Source organism: Schistosoma mansoni, assembly GCF_000237925.1.
Source record: "Schistosoma mansoni, WGS project CABG00000000 data, supercontig 0148, strain Puerto Rico, whole genome shotgun sequence".
Taxonomy (NCBI): domain Eukaryota; kingdom Metazoa; phylum Platyhelminthes; class Trematoda; order Strigeidida; family Schistosomatidae; genus Schistosoma; species Schistosoma mansoni.
In genome coordinates this window covers 481,856-500,035 of record NW_017386045.1, presented here as the reverse complement: position 1 = coordinate 500,035, position 18,180 = coordinate 481,856, and the positions used below count along the sequence as shown (strand labels likewise).

Genomic DNA, 18,180 nt, shown 5'->3' with positions numbered 1-18,180 from the left:
CAAATACTTGCCAATTAGAGAATGTCCCAAAATACTGGGATGTGGTGAAATGGTTTATGTCACTTATGTTACAACTATTATAAGTTTAATTTTGAATACAAACAAACTAATGGGCTACATTGTACTTCGCAGATTGTTCAAAAACCTGGGGAAGACCGACTCGAGAGGAGCAGGCAGGTTCTCGAGGATGCACTGATAGTACCCCACCCTTCAACAAATGTCAGAACACCGCCGTACTTAATGTAGTCCCGCAATCATTGTTTCTTGATGTCAGAGCTGGCTTCGATTCAGTGAAGACTGCTTACTAGAATTATCTGTCGAAATAGTGTGTCCCTTTTAAGTTAAAGTACTTTAACAAGACTGGTGGGGAGCTGTACTCACTCTGGGTAGTGAGGAGATAGTAGTCGAGAAGTCCATGTATTTGGGTAGTTGCGTAAATGATGGTGGTGGCGTGAGTGATGAGATCAATTCACGTATGATGTAAACCATAGTGGTTTATGCCAATCTGAGCCATCTTTAAACTTTCGTAGTCTTAGTCCGGTTGTAAGATGTCGGATCGATAATCCGTCAGTCACAACAGTCGCGCTCTACGCTTGTAAAACCTAGCCTCTCCTACTTGACGATGTTAAACGACTTTCTGTGTTTGATCATCGCCGGCCCTGAATAAGTTCTGACATATCGTCGCAACACCATGTTAGTGTCGTGAAAAGTCGGTAATATATGTTGGTCCTTCACGACTCCCTGGCTGGGGTCCTAGAGATGGTGCAACACAGTGTCTAGAGACCTTATCAGTAATGGCTCAGAATAGAAGCCAGTGACGATCCTGTCGTGACTTGCTTTTAATTTCTTCATACAAGTTAGAGAAACTTTCTTAACTTCAAGCGTCTTCTCTGCCTGTATTTTCACTGAATAAACTACTTCTCTGTTGTTTGTTATTCTCATTAATTTCAATTTAGTTTCTTTTTTATCATTATACTCACGTTCAGTTATCTGTTCACAATCACGTTTCCTTAATTATAGGGGTAAATATATGTTCTATTGCTTCTTCGTACCGATATTTGTGTTTAAATAAGTAAACATAAAGTCTAAGAGAAAACTAGAGATCGATGAAACAACATATAACATTAGTTCCTTGGGTCGTTTAACTATTCTGGTATGCTCATAATATCTGATTAAGATCTGTACGATCAACAATTGGAAATATGACTCAGAGAATCAATTACAATAGCAATGATACATTCGCCTTTATAACAACGAATCACGTATTTTAATATACAAAGTTTGTGTTCGACCACTCCTTGAATACTGCGCGTTTATTCTAAGTAGCGCGCGTATAAACGATAAATTAAGGCTGGAATCAGTACAAAGACGATTTACACTTCGTACTCTTGGAACTGTTTGTATCTTGACTTATAATTCTAGGTGTAATAAACTTGGGCTCGACCCTTTATGGAAGAGGAGACTCAAACTAAATCTTATCTTCTTCAAAATACTTAACAAACTATCCTTCACATCCAACCTGGCGATTCAATATGCTGAAACTTCACATTGCGACAGTCGTAACTGCTTGTCTTTAGCGAAACAAAAATATTCTAGATCTTCTCTCTATATGAATTACTTTACCTATAAATTTTCTAGACTCTGAAATAATCTACCACAAACTATTCGTACGATAAAATCTCTACCATTATTTGTTCGCTCCATTGATGCATCCTGCTCCTCTGAAAATGCATTAAATGCTCTAGCGCCTGTAAATGTATCTTACTCCACAAGTGAAATTATAGGAACTTTAAATGTTTAGCCACTTACTTGCTGTCACTAGCAACTCTAACACGTTTGAATAATATCCAACATGAACAGTGGTAAACCTGACCGGAATATTTTGGCAATCATTACTTTTTTGTTGTTCCATGCTCTCTGCTTTAATTTTACTTTCTCTAGTTGTAGATAGTTATCAATAATTCGTTCTGGCACTGGAAAGAACCCTTAAAGAACAACGTTGGCTATCCACTTAAGGCAAAAATTAAAAGTACCCTGGTGATGCATTGGATTGTCGTGATACATGTCATAAATGTACTACCTAAACAATTACTGAACTAGAAAACTTAGAACAGTCTTATATCACATATTTGTTCTCTACATTAAATGTTACTATTTATATCAAACTGATCATGCCTGTAAACTGGTGTGAATTCTGTAATCATTATTATTACCTTTCATTATACTGTCGTTTTCCAGAACGAGGATCTCCCAAATAGACAACACGAATACTGAAGAATATTCTTGTTTTCTTTTTTCTTTTTCATCTTTACTCAAGGATAAGTTTATGTTTCCATTTTTACAAAAAGGATAATAATTATAATAATAATAATAGGAGAAGTGAAATAATTCGAGGTAGACAACACACAAAACAACAACAGTGACAATCATCAATTAAGACAGGGAATGAATTCGTTGAATTCAAATTTCACAGAAGAAATTTCTTAGAATAATTACATAATTTGTGCGTATTTAATGAAAAACGAGAAAGAAAATAAAAAAAATTATCAAACAAAAACCAAGTTTGATCAATATCAGTGTAGTTTTCGGTTCTTCTTCTAAAATGACTTGAATTACCCCAAGTGTCAAAATAGTTTCTTCAACTTAGAGATGCATGGATGAAGCCAGACGAACAACCCAATGATTCTTATTAGTTGAATAATAACAAATGACTATGAAGAAAATCTTATACCCCTCAATACTATTACTACTAATAACAATAATAATAGTAGTAATGGAGAGCAAAAGATAAAAATTGATTTTACTCATAGCAACAATAACAGATTTTTTTTGTTCAGATAATACAATTTGTGTATTTAGTAAACATGTTGAATACACAAGATAATGAAAGAGAAAACAAAAAGAACAAAATGGATAAAATTTGAAAAAAAAAAGAAAAACTTTATACACAGACAAAAAAAATAATAACCAAGATTGTACACACCATAAACACACAACCGGGTATTGTTTCTTACTTGTATTCGAACACCTTTCTATAGATTATATAGAAGGGGGGGGGAGAAGAGAAGTGTATGTAAAACAATGTATGGGATGGGGGGGAGTTAACTAGCTGATAATAATAATAATAATAATTGGTTTACACGTATTACAACAGAGAAAACAAAAAATAATCAAGCTGAATGTGATTCTGAGATAAACATTCAGGAAAAAAAAGCAGAACGAAAAGACAGGATGACAAAACAAATACACGCACACATAGTAACCAAGGAAGTCAATCAATTTTCGAGGAGAATAACACCATTTAATTTCTTAATTGTTTTTACGAAATCGTTGTAGTTGTATGTGAAGTTGTCACAGGAATGACAGGTCGTCGAACAATCATTAAATCACACCGAGTAGGTGGAGGTGGAGGAGGAGGAGAAGTTGATGATAACGATGATGATAAATTAGAAATATTTTTAACATTATTTAATTGTGTTAACAATGTATCCTCCTCTTTAGTTTTTGTATATAAAAGTTGTGATGATGATGATGGCGGTGAAATGCAATCATAATAATCTAAAGTTGATGAAGAATGAGGCATAAAATTAGCAACACCAACAGTTAATCGTCTAACACCTTTTTGTCCATGTCGTTCAGTTGATTTTTTAGGAATTGCTGATACTGTACGATGTAAGGCAACAGTAGTGTTAGAATGATTTGTTGTTTTCTTATGACTGAACCAATTTGTTTAAAGAAAGAGAGGAACAAAAGAAAGAAAACAGGATATAGTAAATAACAAAATCTAACAGATAGACATAAAAAGACATTTGTTCTTAAATTTCAAACACTTTAACGAATCAAATTAATAAGTAGTATGTGTTCAGTGTAAAAACAAATCTGTGCAATACAAATGAGAAGAAAAACACACACACACACACAAAACAGTGAAGCATTTTCAATAAGACTATAATTTATGGACGAATCGATCAAATATAACATAACAAGTTTGGGATTTTTTCTACGCAAAATTCGTTCACCTATTTGACTAAATGACATTTCCGCATTTAGGCTAATGTCAGTTCGTGATGAAAACCCTGAATCTACTTCCTAATCCTAACCATTAACTGTCAATCATAATTGGAAGTCCTCACACCGCTTTACAAGCGTCATTTAGTGTTTTTCATAGGCGGACATTCTCAAGATCATTTTAGTCACTCAAAGATCGTCCATAACTTATAGTCTTACCGAATTTTCAATAATGTTAGTAATTACTATAACATACAAATTAAAAAATGAATACCTTCACGAAAATAGTTTATATATATATCAGTGTTTAAACGTTAAAATAATCATAAGTGATTGATTGAACACTGAATATTAATGGCCAATGTCATGTTTGCAAAGTACTTTAGAGCTAATAGAATTCTATTGATCAAGTCCCTAATTCATCTTGATTTAGGTTAGGGGTGATATTTAGTATTCATCACCAAGGAGTACGTGAAACTTGCACAGAACTTATGTTCCTTATATAATTCGAACTCGTGTTAACCAGCTTAATTGGCGATATGCAATCAGTTACTAAAGGACTAGACAATCATTATATTAGTTCCTAATCGAAGATGAATCAAATAAAAATATATCAGTCTTAAAGTAGGTTAATAAAGACCCAAATAGCGCTGTAATGACGTCTTAAACTGTAAAGCTGAATGACATTGGTTTGAATCATACTAATATAATCCATATGTTTACATTGTATAAGTTTTGAGTACTGACAAACTTTATAGTTGACGAACAAAAACCATCAACTTTTGTGATGGTGGAGAAGATTTGTAGCTCAGGTGGGTGATTTTGACGTGGGTTTGTTCTCTGAGCTGGATGGTTTGGTCGTGGAGCTTTCATCGTCCTTCTGAACGACATCATCAGCACAGACTTCTACCCGATGATGATGATCATTTTACGATCTCTCTCTTCTTAAAGCACTTTTCTGGAGTAAAAAAAAACTTGTATGATGATGTACGTTGTTCAAGTTTTAAGGAGATTTGGCACTGGACCTAAATGACTATCTACAGACATACATCCACTAATAACCATTATACATGAACTTCTTAACAATTCCATCAGTCTTATTCAGTAGGATTTTTTAGTGTCTAAAAATTGATGATTAATTAGATGAATAAAGGGAACTGTATGAAATCGTAGAACAATTGAATCTTGTCAAGATTATAATGAAAACTGACGAATAGTGTTATATCCTGGACCTATTAATGGACGACTATTCTAAATATATTCTTACTGTCTAACTATTGAGTAATTAGATTGTGCATATCTATATTCATCTTATTATAAGCTTCATTTTGACATATGGATTATTATCATACGAATTACTGTCCCTAAATTATATTCAGTTTATTGATTATTGTCTCCCACGTTCACAGCCACAGACTAGTAGGTCTTGGGTACGAATCTCGCTAGGCGGGATCGTGGATGCGCACTGCTGAGGAGTCCCACAGTAGGACAAAACAGCCATTCAGTGCTTCCAGATTTTCCATAGTGGTCTAGCTTCAATTGACTCATGATTTCAACTATGAAAAGAGCCACATTTGTCTTGATCTTGTACAAATATTATTTTCTATTTTATGGTGTGATGCGGTCTATCTGTCTAGTATATAAACCAAGTATGTTTGAAATAAATGATTCGCATAACAGAAGCTGTAATTGGTGTTTTTGGACTCAATTGGAAGGGCTAGGCGGACAAGGGGACCAATAAGGACGTTAGACTACTCATACCGGTCGAATGTCATTGATTTGGCACAGTGTTAAGATTAGGCAAGTCCTATTTCGATTGATGGATAATTCAGGTGATAAACAACCGGACATAAGACCACAACAAATTGTCATACGGCCCTTTCTTAATTCATAACAAATAGAATTATAAAACAGAAAGGAAACTATACTCTGCACCTAGGACAGTGTTTCACGCACTAGAATCGTTGGTCATGGTGGCACTTGAGTAAGAAATTACCACACACACACACACACAAATATTGAATGGGAGGAATAATACGATTTGAATTATCACTTCAGTTATAATACCCACTTACTCAATTGGATACTACTTACAAAAATTTTTTTTTCTTTTTTTTTTAAGAAATCAGTCTAACAATAGAATAGAATATTAATATAACTAAATTAAACTTGTCACAATATCAAGTAGTATGAAATGACAGTGAAACCTTATCAAAATAATCGTTTTTCTGTTAATTGTGCAATCGGTATAATATAATCATAATTAGTGTTCAATATTAGTTGTTTTGATTAAATTCAAACAAAATATGTTAGTACCTACATTAATGATACTTAATAAATATTATTTATACACGTATATATATATTGGTCCCCAAATGCCCTGGTAACGCCGAGTGTCGCGGGGCCACTCTCTCTCTCTCGAAATGCTCTCACACGGTCACGATTATATAGCTTCTGCCAAGGAAGTCCTACTCACTGCCTTCTCGTAGTGAGGGTGCTGTTTACGAAATTGAGAGGACAAAAAGCTAATGTCCAGAGCTTTAACCAGGTTGGTGGACATGTAGGGTCCACCTACGGGAGTTGGAAAACCCTGATTCCAAACCAATGGTGCACATGAGCTCCAGTATCCTGAGGGAACAAATGGTATATGAACCAATCGTTGGTCACCCTATACTATGGGACTGCATGTCCTCACGATGCTCCACTGTCTTGTGGATCAGACCTTTAGGTTTCCGGGTGTGGCCCCCTTAGAAAACCACCCGCTTCAGTTTGAGCACCTAGGCAGTATCACAGCCGTCACACAAATCAAATGAGATTTGTGCGGCGCACATATATCTGGTGCTCCCTTGTGCCAATATTTATGTGTTTAAATAAAATAAATAAATAACATACATATTGATCATTGGTCAGTATATGTGTTATGTAGAAGTATACTATCTTCCGTATTATTATCATCACTGAAATAGTTTATAAAGTAAAAAAAGAAATATATTCAGTAATTAAGTCAGTAACAACTAAGCGATTCGAGAACACTGATAACCTATTACAACATATCAGTGTGATATAAGAATTCTGTCTACAAGAAATGAATTAGATCGTTCAATGTTTAGTATGATGCTGGACTAGAACCAAGATGATACTGGTTGTTAATTAATCAATTGTACCTATCTCACTCCTACAGGAAGTTATTTGTGACCTGAATGGCTCAGTGATGATAACATCTTAGGTTTTGAACTTCAATAACATAGGTCCCAATCCCTTGGAAACCAGTCTCTTCAAGACTGTTCAGTAAGCCTTGGTAACGAGTGTCAACTAGCACGAGACCAAAGTCAAACTGAGTTTCCAGCCATCTATTGCCAACAAACCAACATGTTGTTACAGTATTTATAATGTATTATTATTTCTACTCCTAATAATAGTAAGGATAGAGACTTTTTTTACTGTTAATACTCAGAGAGATGAATTAATGGAAATCAGAAGGGTAATGTAGACTTCTCGAAAGAATCACCTCTGCACTAATTATGTGTATACACAAAGTAACTGGAAAGTGGGATATTTGATTACAGTGGAAATTAATAATAAATCTATTTTGAACAAGTTATCATATGGATTTATGAGCATACTATAATATAGATGTGTGTGAAGATTCGAACAAATAATAATTGCAGTTATTAGCTGAAGGGATTATTCAAAACTAATGCTACGTTTGAACGGAATGAAGGTCAACCACACAACAACAAGACACGCTAAGCTATTCCATTGCGCCCCAGCATTGCTAGCTACAGGAAACTCACCAGATTCAACCGAAGGAAATGTATATTCTACCAGCAGTCGGAAGCACAAACGAACAACCATACAACTCATGAGTATATATACAGTACAAAAATGTAGTTGGAAAACATCACAAAAAGCGTACTAGAAGGGGAAATGAACTAATGACATTCAAGGTCCTTTGAAATGGAAAATACAAACTAAAGGTAAATGTTTGACAAATTAGGTAACTTACTTAGAGGATTTTTCTTTCATTTGTGAATCTCTATGTGACTGATTATTCATCTTATCCAAAGCCCTTAACCACAAAGAATGAATTTGTTCAATAACTTCTGTTTAGTTAAAAAGAGAGAAAGAGAAAAGGAGGGAAACACAATACGCTGAAACGTGCTTGATAAACTATTAAGTCATGTAAAGTACGGTGTACAAGTTTATCGAAGAAATGTACATATATCCAAAGCACTATATTCTTTAACAACACACAGAGGAAATTATTTAATGATACACAAAGTAGAGTCTAGACTATACGCACCAATTGAAGTTGCCACAACACTTCAACACAGAGTCATGACAGAGAAGTAATAGTAGTAATAGTATTAGTGACAGTAGAAAAGAATTGCCACTGATGATATGGTTCGAGAAAATATGGGTTTGGAGAATAAAAAAGTGTCATCCTTACTTTGCGTCTCACCCAAACATTGTTAACTAGGAAACCCCAGAATGTATGAGTGATGCTCTGAGGACACTTATGTAGGGTACTACTAGGTATGACATAACTGAACTCTACTGATCACGGCTTCTCATTAAAACTCCGGAAATCACTTTCAATATAAAGAAGTTGTGAAGATTCTTTAATTTATTATTAGTTCTACATCATAAACGGAGTTTACTTAAATAACCGTTAAAAACTAAGTAGCACTGGACAGCTGTATTATCCTAGTATGGGACACATTAGCAGTGTGCACGCACGACATCACATGTAAAGTTAAGAACAGGAATGTAAAGCCGAAAACCATACGAGAGGACATTACTAAGAACTAAAAGACCATAAACTGAGCAATTTGATAACAACGTACTGATTTACATGGAAAAAACAAACAAACAAATCATTTGGGAAATTATTTTTTACCAACCAACTACTACTAATGGGAATTCAGACATAAAGATAGCATCATTATGTAAACGCTTGGCTCTGTTGGGGTATTCACAATTTCCACAGCCTGTAAGCTATAAAAATGATGTAAGCCAAGATTATGGTGTCTAGTAGTGGAATCCAGGATGTGCATTTCGTCGTATTTGTGATTTAATGGCAATATCAAGTCCATACACACAATATGAACATATACCAAGAAAGAGAGTCTGATAAATTGAAGACCTAATGATCGATGGGAAGATTTGAGCAACCGATACAAATCAGTAATAATAATAATAGTTGATAACCTACTACATACAACAGTGTATAACTGCTTGAAAAAAAGAGGTATTTGCTACCTCAGGTAGTGAGTTATGCAATCTGTATATTATAACTAATATATAGACTGATACATACATCTGTGTATTGATCGAAATCCCTATGCAATTATACAATACGACGAAATACAGTTAACATGATCAATCGCAAAGGCGAGATATACTAAGCTTCAAGAATAAGGACTTTAAAAAAAGACGGAAAGGGAAGGTATATTCATGAAGGACTACTGGAGAACAGTATCTAGGATATATGGATTTGAATTATAGTAAACGAATCCCAGTCATATCACCTAACAAAATGATATACTCAATTCATTTACACGTTTTCTATATTTAAATATACTTCAAATACACACAGATTGCTCTCAAATGCCCTGGTACGGTCGAGGGTAAGTGTAATTAACTCTCTCTCTCTCTCTCCAAATGCTCTTGCATTGCCACGTGTATACAACCACTGTCAGGGAAGTACTACTCACTGCCTTCTCGCACAACCGGTGTTGTTTAATGAAATTGAGAGGCGGAAAGTGAATGCTCGGTCGGGGCCTAAACCGAGTTGATGAACACAATGGATGATACACCTAGGTAAATTGGAAAAGTCTCGCTCCACACCAAAGGTGCACATGGGCTCCAGGATCATGAGGGAACAAATGGTGTATGAACCAATTGTTGGTGACTGACTACCATGGGACTGCATGTCCTAACATTGCTCCACTGGCTTGTGGATTAGACGTTGAAGTTGAAGGCTCGGGGTGTGGCCCACAAAGAAAATCACCTGCTTCGGCTTGGGCACCAGGGCAGCATTCCAGTCCTTACACAAAAAGAATGATTAAGTGTGGCACATATATATGGTGCCTCCTTGTACCAATGTTTATGTGTTTATATAAATAATAAATAAATACATAAAGATAGACATAAATACACAACAGTTACTCACCTTTATTCAATTCATCTTCATTATCAAATTTCTTTACAGTCAAGTCATAATCAATGATGAGTTGTTGTTCTTGTTCACATGATGATGTAGAAGATTGTTGACTAAGAATAACATCGGCAGATTTACGTCGTGTAGAAGAACAAATAGAAGATGAAGACAATAATGTATCATTATTTCTTGGTTCAGGTGTTAAATCCAATCGTTGAATGTGATTATTATTATGATGATTTTGAAGAATTGGTTTCTTTTGTTGTTTAGATTTATCAGTAGTATTAATAGTAGTTAAATAAGTAATAGCATCTATTAAAGTTGGTTCATTTATTGTACTGAAATCGATATTTGTGTTAGGACTCTTTGTAATCATTGGTAAACCATCGATAAGCCATTTCCAATGTCGAAATAAATGTTCAAGAACCTATTACAAGTTAAAAATATGATAGAAATAATTGATGACATAAAACCAACAAGATGAATAGCAGTGTTAAAGTAATGGAAGTAGTAGTAGCTCCTCCGGGGGCTACTGCCGGTCCAAAGCCCGGGTAAAGGAGGAGGGTTAGGTATGGGGTTAGCGACTACATCCCGTAGAAAACCAACTCACTAAAAAAAACGCTAACCAGTAGTAGGGTTTTGAACGAACACGTAAACTGGGACAAATACAGAACCACAGAATATCTTGGTAAAATATGAGAACCATGTTTCGTTTGCAAATTTCCATCATTCATATTTTACGTTCCGTATAATTATTCCAGTTGAAAATTCCTCTCTATTTTCCCTTCCATTCTCTTCAACTACACCTCCTTAGTCTTCTGCTGCCAGGTTTTCCACTACCGACTGGTGTTACATACTACTTATATCTCTCGACAAAAGTAACATACCGCACACTCGTCCCCTCTTTAAGCTATCCCTCTTGCGGTTTGTTCTGCTTATCATGCCACTTTCTTCTTTCTATCGCCTTCTGTGCCACGCGCCCTGTCAAAATATTGAGGTTGAGGCGCATTGACTGTCGACATAGGCAGCATACACCACAGTAATAGTGATAATGAAAATAATACTGAGAATAAGGTCTGAAACAACAATGAAGACGTATATGAAAGAGAATACTGGAACATGAGATGTGTAGTATGACTACCTCGAAGAAAGGTGACGATTGAGATAGAAGTGGGTTTGAAGAAAACCATCAGTCATCAGTCTATGAAGACATTGACAATTGTGGTGAGTTATGAAGGTAGATGTAGACTTCCTGGTTGGAGTCAAGTGATCACCGTAATCAATGGTTAGAGACTTTAGATGATAGGGATCAGAATCAATCATAGTGTATCAGGTGTATTCACTCTTTGTTTTTCCCTAGATTCTAAATCTTTAAATTCCTCACATCTGTTTCTATTTTTAACTATTTAATAGATGATGGATCTAATCTTTAAAAACGTATTATACAATATGTGAACAAAACTTCATATGTCAATTTCGAACCAAAATAATGCAATTTGGCTATACACTACTGCTACTAAATGGACAGCAAACTGGCAAGAAATATAGGTAAAACAAAATCTTGCTACTGACCTACCATCTCCAACAACCTAACAACTTGACGTACGACTTGTGATGTCAATTCACTTAGACTAAAAGAAATACTGCGATTTGATCAGCATGAAATGACTAAATACATATAAAATAAATCACACCTCACTCAGGAATGAATCAGTGTAGCGGTTAAATCAGATGATAAATGTTAAATTATCAATTAAGTCTGAACTACACATCAACTGCAATGCTAAACAAAATGAAATATGTAGTTGGTGTGGTTAACACTGAAAAGAATTGTATACGATAACATAAAGTCATTGAATTTTCCGACCTACTCAATGAATGATAAGCTTTATGGTTTATAGTGCCTAGAAAAATTTCCAATCGTTAACATTATTATGACTACTTAAAAAGAAAGTTCAGTAGTAAATACATACCTCATTTAATTTTGGAAGTTTTGATGAATTTCCAAAGAAAACAGGACCAAAACATATAGCTATACATTGATATGTCACTGCATTATGCTGTTCATGTGCTACAACTCTTGTTATATGATTCATGATAAAGCACAATGTAGCCCAACGCCAAACACGAAATGATTGTTTAGAGATGTTAAACTCCTTTTCGTTAAGATTACTGATCTTCGTCAAACCGAATTCCTCTTTAAGTTGTAACTGGGATGTATTCGATGGAACAACAATAGTTTGAGGAGATATAGGTGGAGATATAGACGGTTTGAATAGATGGTCACTGATGGAATTCACTCCGCTAAATTGACATTCAATAGAGCCATTTGTCGGAGAATTATTTTGTACATCTACAGGCATTGCGTTTATAATTGGAATACCAAAAGCCTAAAAAAAATACATAGAAAAATAAAAAACCATAATCATTTATTTTTTGAATGCTACTATATATCCGATTATAATAAAATATTATCAGCATAAAATGTGCTAAATAGCAACGAAATCCCCGTACCATGTGGGGCGGCCAGACGAAAACGTGGCATAAATCCATGAAATCACTGACAAGTGGACTGAGCAATGTTGGTTGGCCTAGACCACAGGGTTGGAATTCATAAGATGATAGCAATCAATAGTTAGAGACCTTCAGTGACTTGGATCAAAATCGTTTGCAATGACGAAGGTGCATCTACTCATTGTGTTCACCCAAATTCTAATCTTCTGAATTCTTCATGTCTCTATCTTTTTTCTCTTTCCAAATTTATTTCACTGGATTATACTCCTTCAATAACATCTTGAAACCCTAATCTTTCACATTAATGCTTATACTCTTGCTACTTCTACCACTATGAGATTTGAATCGACAACTGGATCTCTGTGTTAATGTGGTATGACAACTTGAACTGATGTACGCACGTACGAAGTTCTACGTTGTGACGGACTGACTCACTGACCATGTGGATTTAACTTGTGAATATTAAAAAAACACTAAATGTATATGTTATATCCAAACGAAGAATGAAGGTTCTATTTGACCTATTGGCTTTTATTATTATACGGTTTACTATTCTTAAGTTATTCACAATTTATTAGTTACAGTCTCTCACAATCACAGCCACTTTTGGTTTAATCTTGTATAATTGTTATTTATTTAATGGTATGATGGTTGTGTATAAACCAAGTATGTCCGAAATATACTATTCATACAATGGAAGCTGAGATTATGTTCTGAACTCTAACAGATAGGGTTAGGCGAGAAGGACCAATAAGGACTCAGAGTTGACTCGAGGTTATTCGTACTGGTTAACGAGTCATTGATTTGGTACCCTGCCAAAGTTATATAACTCAATGTTCTAATTGGAAATCCTATCGTGTTATAACAAACAGGTCAAAAGTCACAATAGTATAATATCTTCAAAACAGTGGTCAGTAACATATTCATATTGATTCGTAAATGGTTACAACTATTCTTGACTTTATGATATCGCTTTCGATAGCCGATCATATTATGTATGAATTATATGGTGATCATCGCTCACATCCCCTTAAACGACAGAGTAGGAGAAGAAGGATGAAGATATACGAACCATGATGGTGGAATTTCTTATGTTTCTTAATAATTACCTCAGAAAAAGACAGTAAGCATTTTATGAAAGTAAAAGATATGCAGACACAATAAGCGGATTAAAACAGATCTAAAGGAATATCAATTTAAACATTGTCCGTTTCCATAGGACACATGGTAGTGTTAGTGGATATTTATTTATTTAAACACATACATATTGGTACAAAAGGGTACCAGATACACATGCGCCACACAAAATAATGAAAATAGGAAGAGAAAGGATGAAAAGATAAGGAGGACTGAAATGTACAACCGGAAGACTCTTTCAGTTAAGAAAGTTAGAACCACTCTTTATGAAGAAAGTAAAAGAAGGTTACAGCAGGCTCGCCACTGGCTTTTATTCTGAGCCATATCTGACAACGTCTCTAACCACGGTGTTGCACCATCTCTCGGACCCCAGCCAGGGAGTCGTGAAGGACCAACAGAAGCTAGCCTTTTGCAGCTTTCTCTCATGCCACGACACCATGTCATACACTGACCACCTCTCCGCTTTTTCCAACCAGTCCCAGAGTGGATAACACACACAAAATTAATAACAAGAATACATTTTTTTTTAAAAAACTTACATCAAATGCCATTTTTTTCAATTGAACACGAATAGAAAGTAACAGATAGGCTAATTGTTTCATATCAGAGGAATTTCCAATCTCTGGAACAAGACAGAAAAGTGGCTCCCAAGAGGCTGGAAGAAAGAATATTTAACAGAAAAAACACACACAATTAAGTTAAGTTTAAATCATTCAACAATAAACAGTAAATTTGATGAAACTGAGTAAATCAGGAAGGGGATAAGACAGCTCAAGATTGCGGCCACAAACACTAAAACAAAATGTTCTCTATGAAATATAAATGATTACTTTTATTGACGAAAATATAAGTAGATAACGAAAGTACGGATTACAATTTAGGAAGTGGAGTCTAATAGTAAGAGTTAGAGTAAGGACTTAGTGGTTAGGATATATATAGGCTAACTATGAAACTCAATTCCAATCTTAAACCAAAATAAATCACAACTGTAAATTACAAATCATGATTCAAACTAAAAGCGCACATTTAACATTCTGATCTCAACCCTATCTCTAACACTAAAACTTAAACATAAATCATTCAATATATATTGGTTACTTTTTTGACTAGTCGAACGGAATCCTCAACTTGTCAAGGTCTTTCGAAGGGTCCTACAATCTCCCCCCCCCAAAAAAAGGTTTAGGTGAATTTCAATAGATTTTACAACCAATCTAATTTATACGTAAACTTTCACGCGTTTGATATTACTATTATCAAGGTTAGATGGTTCGTCTAGTCAATACTTCTCACCACAAGATGATCAAAGTAAAAAGCTTATTCGAAATTGATCGTTAAAATAGATGACAACTAGTTTGTAATCACAATAAAATGGAACAAAGTGTTTTGCCAATATTCTCAGTCAGCTACAACGTAGGACCAGGCACATATATGGATCACCCCAAGTTGCCATACCTCGTTAGCACAACAAGATGAACACCAGATTCATAGAAGTAGTTAATTTAGTAGTGGTAATATATAAAAGATAGGTTGTATATAAGGATACAGTATAGGAAGAAAGACAGATATGAAGCAATTTCAATCTCAAGGTTTAAGGGAAGATAAAAAAAAGTGTACACACCTTCCCCATTGTGATCGATTCTGAGTCATGTCACCCACAGTCTCCAACTATTGGTTACGATAGTTACGCCGACCCCAATCAAATAGTCTGCATCTAACAACATGGCTCAGACTGGAAGTTAGTGACTTCAAGCAATGATGTCACGTTTTGGTTTGGCCGCCCCTAACTCTCTTTCAACCATCCCCAATACTAGACAGCATTGCGCGTCGTGGTAATCGGTGTTCAGGAGTACCTAGCACGTGGCCCAATCATCTCAGTCGATGAAAATTCATCACCTCATCAACTGATTTACCATCATCCCATAATACACTGTGTCTAACCTCACTATTACTTACCCGGTGATCCCAGCTGATACAACCAATATTTCTAAGACATCTGTGGTCAAATACTAGTAACTTACGAGTATCTTCTACTCTTAATGGCCATGTTTCACAGCCGTAAAGTAGAACAGAGAGAACTGTTGCGCAGTATACACATCCCTTAATTGACAGAGGGATATCTCGTCTTTACCATAGGTGACGTAAGTTTGTAAAAGCCAAACGAGCTTTTCGAATCCGTGCAGAGATGTCGTCAGACACCAACCCATCAGGGCTGATCAGACTTCCAAGATAAGTAAAGATGTCGACGCAATCGACTACTTCGCTCCCTATCCTTAGTACATAGAAGTAGTTAATTTAGTAGTGGTAATATTTAAAAGATAGTTTGTATATAAGGATATAGTACAGGAAGGAAGAAAGTTATGAAGCAATTTTAATCTCAAGGTTTAAGGGAAGATAAAGTGTATACACCTACGCCATTGTGATCGATTCTAAGCCATGTCTCCAACCATTAGTTACGATAGTCACGTAGACCCCAATCAAGTAGTCAGCATCTGCCAGTTAGTTAATTAAGCAGACTAATTCCGGTTCAATTTGATGTGCATTCAAAGTGTCGCATTGCACAAAAACAAAGAACAATGAAATTCACAACTCACAAACTAATCATGGTTAATACGTTCAACTTCTAGCCACTTAGTCTCAAATACAAAATACACTTTCCATACTTCGGTTTAAGCAACCGAACAGTACTACTCAGAATGTGAAACAAAGTCAAAAACATAAATCTGAGCCTGAAGATTCGTAAAAACTACGAGTCGTTCAAGTTCAAAAAGTGTGCATCACATAGAACTTTGGCGCCATTTCAGAAAAATATATTTCGCATAAGTTGGGGGAAGAACCGAGAAAGTTTAAAGATATACATTTACACGTCAAAATTTTGTGATGTCACTAACCAACGATATTGGATGATTGTTTTCAGACTAATGGGAGTGATTGATGACACTACACCTAATTCATATGATCTCATGAAACTATACATTTATGTAGACCTACTTAAATGGAGAGAACACTCAATACAAGACATACTAATCAATCCTGGAAGTCATCTAGCCTTTCGATTTTGATTCACTTTTCTTTTTACTTACTTGTATATTAACTAAGTATGTAACATAAGAATGTAGAATGATGTGTACATAGCAAATAACTATATATGGTTATATTCTTCAAACAATAATAATAATATAGTATAGTAGTAATATATAAAATATGTTAAAGAGATTATTAAACAGACACTTTATACATGTACATATGGGTACAAGTTATTATTACCATTATTATTATTATTATTATTATTATTATTATTAGTAGTAGTAGTAGTAGTAGTAGTAGTAGTAGTACTATTACTTCTAGTAATAGTAGTATTCATTAACTAATAATGATGATACGAATAAGATTAAAGAAAAAAACAGATTAACCCGCATTGTTATGTTATCTTAAAGTATAATGACATAATTACATGTCATTAGAATAAGTAATTCAATTAAATAAGATTATGTAATATAAACCACATTAAAACATGTTTTGGTTGTGAAGTAAATTAGTTAGTTATAATCAATGAAGAGATTGGTAACAAAATATTGATTGATTTAAACAATAAGTTGAATATTGAGAATATAGTTCGAGAAGATGGAATGAAATAGTATGCTTGAAAGAAGAATGAGAATGAAGATTTAAAGGAAGGTTAAAAGTGAATGTATTTCAACCATTTTTTTTAAAATTGATTTTGAAACATTTCACACAAAGTCTTCAACCACTTGATGATCATCATCAACTAGACTTAATAAACTGTATCAACAAACACGGTTCAGTGTCTGTAAGTATGCGATATGACTTGCATCTTCCAAGTGCTAAGTACTTTTATAAAACTGTTGGGAATCTGAACTTGCAACCAATCCGGGTAGTGATTAGACAGAAGTAGTCGAGATGTTCGTTTATCTGGGTAGCTGTTTAAGTGCTAGTGATAACATGAAAGATGAAATCAACACACGTATAGTGAAAGCCAGAGAGGCTTATGCCAATCTGTCAACGAAAGGACGAATGTACTATCCGATATTTTGTTTTATTCGGCTTTGTACCTGTGAAGTCAGTTATAATAATAGAGGACAGTCGTAGGTTATTAATATTAGATAACAACTGTCTTCAAAGTAGTGTAAGAGTAAATTGAAAAATGAAACGAGATGAACAAACTGAAACAAGGCATCCGTTCACGAAGTTATAATCAGTAGGACTAGGTTGTGTAAATCGGTGTACATGACTTGATTGAGGCCAGCGCGATTATTTCGACCAACATTTGGATAGATCTTGAGTATCATGACTCAGAATCAGTCTTGTACCCAGATGTCCTGGTACTGTCGATGGTGGGA

At 34.8% G+C, this 18,180-nt stretch overlaps 1 protein-coding gene across 1 annotated transcript in view; it reads right to left on the bottom strand.

The window, feature by feature from the left end:
• Positions 1–3,319: 3,319 nt before the first annotated feature.
• The window catches only part of Smp_212300 (hypothetical protein), a gene marked incomplete at both ends in the record, with an annotated part of 79,107 nt that continues 64,246 nt past the window's right edge, over positions 3,320–18,180 (bottom strand). Inside the window, 5 exons of the mRNA XM_018799409.1 lie at positions 3,320–3,716; positions 8,015–8,111; positions 10,184–10,598; positions 12,145–12,561; positions 14,362–14,477. Of these exons, the coding sequence (XP_018646617.1) occupies positions 3,320–3,716; positions 8,015–8,111; positions 10,184–10,598; positions 12,145–12,561; positions 14,362–14,477 (1,442 nt within the window). The remainder of the gene's footprint in view (positions 3,717–8,014; positions 8,112–10,183; positions 10,599–12,144; positions 12,562–14,361; positions 14,478–18,180) is intronic.